This window comes from Triticum dicoccoides, chromosome 3A (genome assembly GCF_002162155.2).
Source record: "Triticum dicoccoides isolate Atlit2015 ecotype Zavitan chromosome 3A, WEW_v2.0, whole genome shotgun sequence".
Taxonomy (NCBI): domain Eukaryota; kingdom Viridiplantae; phylum Streptophyta; class Magnoliopsida; order Poales; family Poaceae; genus Triticum; species Triticum dicoccoides.
Window position 1 is genome coordinate 530,983,044 of NC_041384.1, and position 11,150 is coordinate 530,994,193.

General features: G+C 44.6%; 2 protein-coding genes across 3 annotated transcripts in view; both read left to right on the plus strand.

Moving 5' to 3' along the window:
- LOC119269008 (tobamovirus multiplication protein 1-like) overlaps window positions 1-7,044 on the plus strand; it is an 11,048-nt gene extending 4,004 nt beyond the window's left edge. For both annotated transcript variants that reach the window (XM_037550749.1, XM_037550750.1), the window contains 8 exons: window positions 1,404-1,572; window positions 1,873-1,968; window positions 3,131-3,191; window positions 3,494-3,558; window positions 5,260-5,334; window positions 5,425-5,500; window positions 6,288-6,451; window positions 6,549-7,044. In XM_037550749.1, the coding sequence (XP_037406646.1) occupies window positions 1,404-1,572; window positions 1,873-1,968; window positions 3,131-3,191; window positions 3,494-3,558; window positions 5,260-5,334; window positions 5,425-5,500; window positions 6,288-6,451; window positions 6,549-6,572 (730 nt within the window). In that variant the 3' untranslated portion in view covers window positions 6,573-7,044. The remainder of the gene's footprint in view (window positions 1-1,403; window positions 1,573-1,872; window positions 1,969-3,130; window positions 3,192-3,493; window positions 3,559-5,259; window positions 5,335-5,424; window positions 5,501-6,287; window positions 6,452-6,548) is intronic.
- A 1,940-nt stretch (window positions 7,045-8,984) lies between these two features.
- On the plus strand, window positions 8,985-9,700 carry LOC119272528. The gene has a single exon (XM_037553997.1). The coding sequence runs from the start codon at window positions 8,985-8,987 to the stop codon at window positions 9,354-9,356; it is 372 nt and encodes a 123-aa protein (XP_037409894.1). The 3' UTR covers window positions 9,357-9,700.
- Window positions 9,701-11,150: the final 1,450 nt, after the last annotated feature.

The window sequence follows — 11,150 nt, forward strand, 5'->3', positions numbered from 1 at the left end:
GTGAAGGGGATAATAGAAGTGTAATTTTACTACCCTGGCTGAGATTTTCCTCTTAACTCAGAGTTGATAACCAATATTGCTTAAAAGAACGATCCTTTCACACTTAAGTACATGTGGTATAATTTCTTAGTACCAGCGTAGGTTATCTGACCTTGCGCTTTCACACAACCAGGTACTTCCTCCGTTCCTAAATATAAGTCTTTCTACATATTTCAGTACGGATTACATACGGATGTATATAGACCTATTTTAGAGTGTAGATTCACTCATTTTGCTCCGTATGTAGTCCGCATTGGAATCTCTAAAAAGACTTGTATTTAGGAACGGAGGGAGTACATTTCATGGCAAACGTGGGACTTTGAGTCATCTCTTATTTGTGCCATTGGAGGACCATTGGATACCTATCTCTGTTTATCGTGATCTATGTTTTTAATCACGACTCATTAGTTGGATGAGCAGAGAGCCTACGTCCCATATCGAGAGTTTCTTGGCAATAGATGCATCATATGTATAATCCATAAGACTTTTGGCCAGCCATATCCGCATTTAAATGCCATTGAAGAAACATTAAAATGCGTAAAATACGACGCCTCATCTTCCTTTCTCCTTTTTCTTTTGTTAAAGTTGTGTTATGCAAAAAAGCTTCTTCATATACTATACAGACTAGATGGAGATACTAGGCATGGTTTGGGCTTCACTAACTTCAACTCACTCAAGGTTGCGGGGCTGATCCTAGATCATATATATGATATACCTCCCAGTGTGGTACCAAGTGACCGTCTGTCATTGATATAGAAGACATTGTTACTCTTGCTTCATTTACTTCACTTGGGTGTACTCTCGTCCTTTGTACAGGTCAAAGTCACATAAATACCACTTTAAACTCGTTTGTATGTTGTAGCACATCTCATCAATACAAAATATCACTCGCCACTGGAAACCCATCACCTTGAGGCCTTCAACACCGATGAGTGGTGTAGGTGCACCAACAGGATTAATGTCTCACACTGAGTCCCACACTTGTATAAGTTTTTCCTCCAGCTCTGTTTCAAGTTAAATAAGCAGCATCTTTCTCTATTTTGTCACTTGGTCATTTCCAATAAGTAACAATTCTGATACAATCCTCTCTATTGCCAATGGGTAACCCCCTGTCAGGAGGCTGTCTTTGTGCATTGGCACACATGAGTACAACCGCTTTTATATTCTGATGATGCTTCTAAAGATCATGTTATTTTGCTTGCAAGACAACACAAACCCTTTCATAGTTTCCTTTATTCTCCTCGATAGTGAAGTTTCCTGGTGGTGTGATGAAGTCTTCATGTTGCACTTTCCTGCTTCTATTTTTATGTATTTACAGCTGCAAATGCTTTTCGCTTTATGTTTCTAAAGTAATGGTCTTACAGGGTTGACCTGTGTCATCAGACAAATGATGAAGATGAAGATGATGTAAGGAGTCACCAAGAAGCTTTACTAGACAGAACAAAAACCAAACCTGGCACCCGCCCTACTGATGCCCGTCGGAAGTGTTTCCCAGGAATACAGCTTGGAAGCCGGCAAAAATTTGTGATTTTGGTAAGTTCTTTCCATCATTATAACTTATTGGCTACTTCGCCATGCCTTTTTTCTCCTCTCGCTAATACAGATCTGCATATTTCTAGTGTGTGTGCCTTTTTATTTATAGATCGCAGTGGTTGGAGAATTTCCCAGTTTGTCATCTAATCTGTACTCCCTCCGTAAAGAAATATAAGAGTGTTTAGATCACTACTTTAGTGATCTTAACTTTTCAGCAGTGGTTGGAGTATAATGCTTCTGCTATGATATAGTATCTGTTATGCAGAACCATTTACTGGCCTAATATTATTTTCCTTGCAGGTGCTTGTACTGTCATTTATTGTTATGCTTGCCTTTGCCATCCTCATCTGGGTTGGTAGGGGAGAAAATCCTATTGATTCATCACTACTGAAAAAGGTATGAAGGATCAGCAACTTATTGTATCCTGTTTTGGTTCTTCTTCGACGCTGCATTTTGCTCTAATTGACATACAAATCTTAACTTTTCAAAGTTTAAATCCTCAATCTGTTGCAATACTGCACGAAAAGGAGAAATCTTGCAGAGCCCGGTAATTATAATACTGTATAAAGCTAGATTCCTAATCTCCACCCGGGAGCATAAAGTCCCACATCCAACAGCCTTGTGATAAAGAATGATAAGCTTGTCAAAAACACGCAAAATATTCCATTAGAAAAAGGAAAACAGAAAGCTCATATCTACTCCCTCCGTTCTGATTTACTCGTCGTGGTTTTAGTTCAAATTTGAACTAAAACCACGACGAGTAAATCGGAACGGAGGGAGTAGAAATCTAGCTATGAACTAAAACCACGACGAGTAAATCAGAACGGAGGGAGTAGAAATCTAGCTAGTCTTGCTTCTGATCCATTCTAGACAAATCTTCTATTCCCTGTATACTACCTTTTGGTTCTATATCCAGCTGCCTATGGACCCATGCACTTGCTGCAGCTATTTTGAACTGTATCATTCTTCTTTTTTGTCAACTGAGGAAAACTAGCATATTTATCTCAAATGAATTCCGAAACTTTTATGTATCAACACTGCGAAGTCAATGTCATTGCGCTACACAAACTGCATCTACTCTATGTTGGGGTATGCACAAATTGCATTATCATTTTCTTTACCAAATTTCTATTGATTTCAGGAGGCCATTTTGTTAAATCACGAGCGTACAGTTTAATTCTTTTATTTTCCTTGTCAAACTAGAGTATTGCTAAACCTACCATGGGAAATGCAGAATAATGGGAAAGTCTGCAGACCAAAGTACCAAACATTATATATCGTTAGAGATGGTGCTAGTTCTTCTTTTTTCTTTTCCTTGAGTTACAAAATCTCAGTATTCTGTTTGTATTATGTCTCAACTTCCATGCTAGTACTAGGAGAGTCTATCACAAGGTGTCCACTGTATCAGTTCTGGGAAAAAATATCGACTTGCATGTTTTCTTATGTTTATCACACTTTATATTAATATTTTGCCACTAGCTGATTGAATTTAGGATTTCGCTTATTTAGTTTTAACTTGCTTGCTTTATAGACGTTAGCCAAACATTTTATTTTGCAGGTTTATTTGGATGTATTTTCAGTAGTTGTTCTAGTACTTGGCGCTGCTTTGTCATGTTATGGTAAGCATATAATATTGTCTACATGTAGAACATGTCAAAATTTTCCCTAGATACCAATCATGAAATTTTCAACCTAAGACTATCTTCATTCCATTGTCCTGTATTTATCCCAGTAGATCAAGTTTATAGTTCTAATTTAGTTTGTTGTTAGTTCATTGCCCATCTTGCTAATTTTTATGCCCATTCATTTGGTACTAATATTAGATGATGTCATCTTATCATGAATTAAGGAGTGAGGCTTCGGTTCTTAACATGTTCTCACCTTGGCTTTGCCATCTTGGTTCTGTGATCATCTTGTGAAGGTGCATTATTGTTCTCGAAGATGAGCAAAGTACGTTCTGAAACCGTGTCAACTGAGAAGTGGAAGGTACATTTCCCTTGAGACCACTCTACATGTGGTTATCCTCTTTTTCTTTGGTTATTAGGATTAGATTAGAATTATACAAAACTGTGTAAGGGTACACCTCACCCTAACTATCCAAAAACCACGCGCTTAACCCCCTAAGCTGTTTTTTTAGAAGTGGTACTAGGTGCATGGTGTGTGATCTAAACAGAGCCCATGTACCAGTGCCACTCCCTCATATTCTTTTTTTCTTCATCATTCCCCATTTACTGTGTCCGTCCAACAACTCAGTCTGCTCATCCGCGATTCACCATCAGCACAGCCCACCCAGCAGGCAGCAGCTCCTTCCGGCCTCCTCCTCTGACTAGTTCCCTAGCTGTCAACTGTCCCGCCACGAGAGCGAGACGAAGTCTTGTTGGCGACCTCATGGTGTCAGCGCTATTCAAGTATGCAAGAGCTGCACCCTGCAGGCGTCGAGACGGTGCTTGGAGCAGAGGGGCACATTGTCATCTCTGATCACAGCTCCATGGCATGAAAACGGCGAGCTTTGGGCATGGATTAGCATAGGCTGGAGAGAGTTTCTGCGCTTATAGACAAGGAGAAGCTCGTGTGCACTTCAATTTGAATGGGAGCAAAGAATAGCTCAACTTTTGCAAGGATTTGGTCCTCGGGTGAGCTCCTGCCTCCAGCCCCGTGATCCTGCAGCGGTGTTGCAGGAGCCTCCTGCTGCAGTCCTCGGCTCCGATGAACGCTGTTGCCGCCACCCTCGGTACACACCCACCGGATGCCCAATCCCGTTTCAACGGAGCCATTGGGGATTAGCCGTTCCCGAGGCCAACACACTGGGAGGTGACTGCAGGGTGGAGCAGCGCTGCGTCCACCGTTGGCATCTCCATGGCTGGGGAATGAAGCACACACCTCCATGTTCGGGTGGTGGTTTGGGTGTTCGGTTTTTTGGGAGGTGGGAATAAAGAGGAGAAAGTGTCAGCGTGGGAGAGGGTGTAAAGGCAAAGCTGGATAGGATACCGTAGGAGGAAGGGTTATAGTGCAGACAGGATGGATCTGCTTCATCCGTCCAGCGACTCCTCCAGGATGCAGCTGAAGACGTTGAGAATAGATGTGCTGACATAGAAGGACGAGGGGAATGAAGGCACACCTCCATATTCGGGTGGTGGTTTGGGTGTAGGGGTTTCTGGGAGGTGGGAATAAAGAGGAGAAAGTGTGAGCGAGGGAGAGGGTTGTAAAGGCGAAGCTGGATACGGAGGAGGAAGGGTTATAGTGCAGGCGGGATGGATCTGCTTCCTCCGTCCAGCACCACCTCCAGGATGTAGGGAAAGACGTTGAGGATAGATGTGCTGACAGATAAGGACGAGGAAGAAGGAAAATGATGGTGAAAAAATAGAGGAATTTTTATAGCACTGATATGTGGGACCCGTTAATAATACCACAATCCCCTTTGGTCACTACTCATGAGCCACATGTGCAACTGCACTCTGCAAAACCAGACAAGGGTGTTAAGTAGATGGAAACGACAAGTTTAGGGTGCTAGTTAGATAGTTCTATAGTTCAGGGGGTGAACTAGACACACCTCCATAGTTCAGGGGGTCGTTTAGACCTACCTACCCTTTTAAGAAAATGCAGGATATTTATAAATAAACTGTATCTTTTTTAACATTCTTTAACATGCTTCTCCATGTGAAATTCTCAAGGCTTACTTCTCTGCAGGTTGCCAGTTTAGCTGCTGTCTCACTTATCTGTTTCTCGTCTTCTGCTATACTAGCACTTGTTACTAATATTCCAGTAAGTTCCATTATGCAATAAGAGGTCTTTATACATGGGCTGGGAGTTAAATTGTTAATTGACTTGCAATTTTCCTACTTGTCACTGCAGGTGCTTTTGTATTGGTACTCGACTGAGGCGGAGATCATAAAAAATGCTGTTATATTATTTTTATATTATTTAATAGGTATGATGTGTTGTTTATATCTGGAAATAACACTAAAACGGAACTATGGCCTTTTACTAAATTTAGGATGAGTATCATTTGATTTTCTTTAGTTCGCCATTGCCCGTCAGGTATTTGTGCATATGTTCTAGACCTGGATTTTATATGTGATTTAGGTAGTTAACACTGGAAGTTAGCGACCGGAAGAAAGCATGCTACTATGGTGGTAGATGTAGGTTAAGTATGCGCACCACCTTTAATGCCTCAGAGCTTAGACCCTCAGCTTCCTCCACCTTGAAGCTGGTCTTGATTTGATGATTCAAGCCTTAAATGCTAGAAGATTACCGAGCCTGTCATTAGTCCTTGTTATCACAATATTGTGCTTATACTGTACTAGTGGACCCCACTGTGAGATCAATAAAGATTCAATTATGGTAATATCTGAAGATTTTCTTGGTATTTTGGTATAGCTTAGTCATCATTAAGAGTTTGTCTTCTTTTTCACTGTTGTACATGTGAAATTATTTTGTTCCTGCCTTTACGTCATTAGCTTGTGCTATGCTACTTAACTGCAAAAATCAAACTTGTGCACTAATGTGAATACCTATTGGAAACACGATTGCCTATCTGGTATATTTAACTGCAATGGCAGAAATAGGTATAGTTAATGAACTCTGCTAATGTTAGGATAGTGTCAAAAAACGTCTTACATTTTGAGACTGATTGTTCCGTTCACAGGAAAGCACAACCAGTTCGCAGTTTTATCGACTTTCCATGGAATTGCTCTGCTAATGCAAACTTTCTGTAGGCTCATCGGTGCCATCAGGATTTGTTTTATGGGTCATGAGAGAGATGCCTCAACGACCAACAGTGGAAAGGCCCACCCAATCGAGAGTGGTTACCTTGTTCAGGGACAGACCATCCCCTACACAGGATCCACAGTGGAGAGCTGCTGTTACATCCTCTAACAAGGTATTCGAAATGTTATGTTTGTCAGGTCAAACTATTTAAAACTACAAATACCGATGGTACTACAGGAGCTAGATTTAAAATATTTCTGGAACTGTAGGCCCTCAAGTCAAGCCCAATTTAACCTGAAGAGAAAAACAAGTAAGGTAATGCTGAGACTTTTCCAGCATACTTGATGCGCTGGGACTTTTACCAACACATCGACGACTGGCCGGTACAAGATGGGGTCTGTAATTCCTACTCTAAGGTAGCTTTAGTTTGGAAACAATGGAATTTTACCTGTGGATGTAGCAAGGTTCCCGCCCAAGTATTGCGCATCGTGTGTTTATCCATTAGAGCTTTGGTCGGGCAAGGCCTGGATCAGTAACAAATGTAAATAGGCATAGAAATGACCGCGCTCTTCATGGTTTGGCGGTCAGGCTGTTATGTCTTCCCAAAATCTTCTGTTTAATGATGTGTTGTTGGTTCGGTTAGCTGGTGAGTTCTGTCCTGGAAACTGAAATCGAGCATCAAAAGAGATTTTTTTTTCCTGCTAGATATCTGCACTTGTGCTGTGATGTGACTAGCTTGGAAATGTAAAGTTGGTGCTAAAATAATTGCGTTCCTTGGATTGCTGCAGTTATAGATGATGGATCACCCCTGGACGAGTCTGTCAGTGTGTGTCTGGATGCAAGTGTGCAATGTTGCAATGCAGGCTCACGATGGGATTAAATGTTGACGGGAAGCTAAATAGTACTACAAACTTTTGAAGGCCGCCATGGGGCTCGGCTTAATAGAGGAGAGAAAGACAAAAGACAAGAGACGCTCGAATGCTGAGAAACCTGATATTTGATGGGATGCAGGTTTTAAATATTGACATTTTCGCTCAGCATGGCTCAGATAAGAGAAGAAGTTACAACGTGGCATAGGTCCTGGGTCCTTGATCCATTTTTTGGTCTGAAATGCAGTCTTTGCAGACCAAAGTGGTTACATATACTATATATCTCTTACCACAGTAGACAATCACATGGAGCATTGGTATCGCGGGTACAAAGATGCGCTGTCTTCAGCTGGAGATAGTGAGATGGGACTTCCCTCCATGATGACAGATTAGCAGCATTCCAGTGTTGGAAAGTAAGAATGGCACGCTGTGTCATCCTCCAATGCATTCATGGTAACGGCATTTTGAGTATGGTTTCTCCGCCATTTGCAAGGGTCAACAAGATTTGTCTATTCGGCCTGCAATGCTCCTTCCTTTTTTTTTTTTGAGCAGTGCAATGCTCCTTCCTATTCAGCTATATCTGACAGTTGTTAGCTACCCCCGACAGCTCTCGACAGGTTTCCGTTACCACACCGCCACTGCCACCTGTGGCTGGCCTTAAAATCATGCGTGAATGCGTGATGCATGGAGCGAACCAACTACTCGCTTGGACGCCGCGGAATCCCAGACAGATACTCCCTCCGTTTTGAATTACTTGTCGCATGTATAGATGTATTTTAGTTCTAGATATATCCATCTGTCTCCGTTCCGAATTACTTGTCGCATGTATAGATGTATTTTAGTTCTAGATACATCCATTTTTACGACGAGAAATTTGAAATGGAGGGAGTATGTCGTGGAGATTCCAGGATCGAGGATTTCCGGGGGCATTTCTTCTTCGTAGGTTCGCGTGTTGACACTTGCTTTGAATGGTGTCGCTGATCGATGGGTTTGGCGCGCGCAGTCCACGTGATGTGTTGGCTGGCTCACGTAGGATTCTACTGCTCTTCTGCTCGGCTCACTCCTGCCGAGGAAAAAAATTTAATTTTGTTTTATTTAAACAGGATGATGAAGCACCACCTTCGAATTTGGTCTTAACGATGCAGATAGGTGTTTGAAAAGAAATAACTACTCCCTCTCTTTCATAATGTAAGAGTTTTTTAATACTAGTGTAGTGTAAAAAGTGTCTTATATTATGTGACGGAGGGAGTAATTGTCAAAAGGTGGCCAGTTTTGATAGGAACAAACATCTAAACTGAGTTCCGTCGGGACCCACGCACTGCAGCTTGCGTTGGATAAAGTGAGTTTTTTTAGGAAGGTAAACTTGGTTATTTGAATATTTACTTTTTGATTCACTACAAGTAGGGCCATACCCGATAACTAAATAGTAAGCTCCAACATGCATCAAAATGAAACATTACACTTACTGAGATGGCAATAAAATATTAATATAAAATCACACCCAAAAAAGCTCTGGTACGGAGCATAAAGCTCCACAAGAATCGTTCTCATCCTAAATCAAGCCCGCATGCATCTAAGTAACCGCTAATAACCGCCACAGAACCCGCCCAACTAAAAATAGCATCGGCCATCGCATGCATGCAACCACCACAAAAAAATTAACCTCTCCCAGCACTCTCTCTACCACCAGTCCGCCCCACACATCCACAAAAATACCATCCCTCTCGTCCCAGCAGGGCATGCCACTGACCATTATAACTGCCAGGAGATCCTCCCCATTCCCATCCGCACCACCACCCCCCACACTCCCCCGCGGTACAGCACGCCATCACGGGCATGGGCGCCACTGAGCCGTCGTCCGCGCCACCGCACCGCCCCGTCAGCATGTCGGCGTGCATGCCGTCCCCCTCGTGGTCGCCGCCCGGCCCCGGCGGCCGGCACCGCGCCGCCGTCGTGGTGCGGCGCCTGCAGGTGGCGGCGCGCGACGCCATCCCGGGCGTGGGCTGGTGCGGGCACCGGGCCTGGCGCAAGCTGCTGCGGCGGCTGGCGCAGGAGACCCGGTGCATCTGCAGCTCCCCGGCGCCGCCCTCCAGGCCCAGCACCTTCGGCTACGACGCCGTCAGCTACGCCAAGAACTTCGACGACGGGCGCCCCCACGCGCCCCACGCCCTCCACTGTGCCGCCGCCGACAAGCCGGCCCGCCGCTGACTCGTCCTTGATCCTCCCCATCCCTTTCTTTTATCTCGTCGTGCATGCATGGTTGCCCATCGCTCTCGCCGATGCGCGCGTATTTCTTATCTGTTTTTGCTCCTTGTTTTCGTTGATCCGATTTGGTGCTGTGATGGCCGCCCCGATGCCCGTCCCTAGGGATCTTTGTAATCTGTACATAGATCGAATGGAGATAACACGAGTGGCGCTTGGCCAAATGTAGGTCCTGCATAGTACGTACTTGTTAATTTGCTCCTTGGAGCAGTGGGTCTGTGTCTGTCTGTACGAAAGAGTCACTTTCAGTCATTCATACAAATCCTAAATCATGGATGATGAGAGAAATAGATCACACGCATGCACAAGAACTGCTCCCTCCGTGGGAGTAGTTTATTCCACCCCCTGAACATTGCTTTATTATGATCGAAGATGAGTTTAAGTGTCAGCATTAGGACAGAAAGGAGATTAGAAAAAAAGAAAAGGAAAAGTGAAGGCTGCTACTCGATCCGGGAAAAGAATCATGCAATCATGAATCGAGGGAACAAAGAGAGGGAAAGAGGATGGATCGAGATCATTAGTCATGTCTTGCATACAGTAGACAAAAATCCGTTGGAATCCTTCGTTTCTTGGTTCCCGCGAACCAAATACCAAGAAAGCTCTCCGGGTTAACAGCTTGGGCGCCCCCGAATTGCTTCCTGCGAGAGCAATGCCATTGGGCACGTAGGCTGTACTAGCTAGCTCTACTCAAGACTGGACTCCAATCCATCGTAGGCGACGCACGGAGGGTTTCCTTCCCTTCCCGGCCGGGTTGCCTTCCTCTGGCAGAGAGAAAGGCAGAGCCGGGGTCGAAGCGGCCGCTGCAGCTGGAAATTCAACCACCACCAGCTCTGGTGTGGATCCAGCCAGGTCCTCTGTCAAGATCCACAAAGAGGGCAACCGCAGCATATGCATTTAGCAGAAGCCTTTTTCGTACTAGCAGCTTTGATCGCCATCTGCAGCATCAGCACAATGATCAGCATTCAGCAGGCAGCACTGAGAACTTGCTGGCCAGATTAAATGACACCGCGCGCATGCTGCTGCAAGCCTGCAGGTGTGTGTGTGGGATGAGCACGTCCGTAAATTATGTTATGTGGTCCGGCCAGGCCAGCTCCCTCGATGAATGCCACCTTAAACCTCTCGATCGCAGGCATGTGCCGAGCCTGAATGCTCACGGCCGCTTTTACTACCGGACTGGACCAGACAGAGCAAAGCAAAGCGTAGCATGCAATGCATGGTGGTATCACAGGTTGACGAGTTGGAGTACGTGTCCGCGTTGCAGTGAGCCGTGACCACATTTTTATGTCTCGTTGATGTATGTATATATCTGCAGAATAGAAAGATGGAACGGGGATGGATCGCCATATATGTAGGTTATAAGTATATTTTGCTTGTTTGCTTCAGCGTCCGCGGTGATTATATACGGTAGATCACTGCTGTCGGAGTACAACAAGATCTTCCACAACTACTCTAGTAGCGAAACCTAGCCGCCGCCACCAGTAGAGCCGCTCCTTCCGGCGCCATCTTCCGACGGCTCTCCTCCACCGGCGACCTTTTGGTCGTCGGTGGTGAGGGGGTCGCAGGATCCCGCGCATGTGGATCGTTTTAGCTTTAGGTTTTTAGGGCCCAAGAAGTTTAGGGTTTTGAATCGTTCGACGTCTTGGCTTCGACGGAGGCGACGGCGATGCTGAATAAAGAAGCTTCGGATTCTTCTTCGGTGAGGCGATCGTCTCTATGGTCGGTGAAGGATCTAGGAACCAG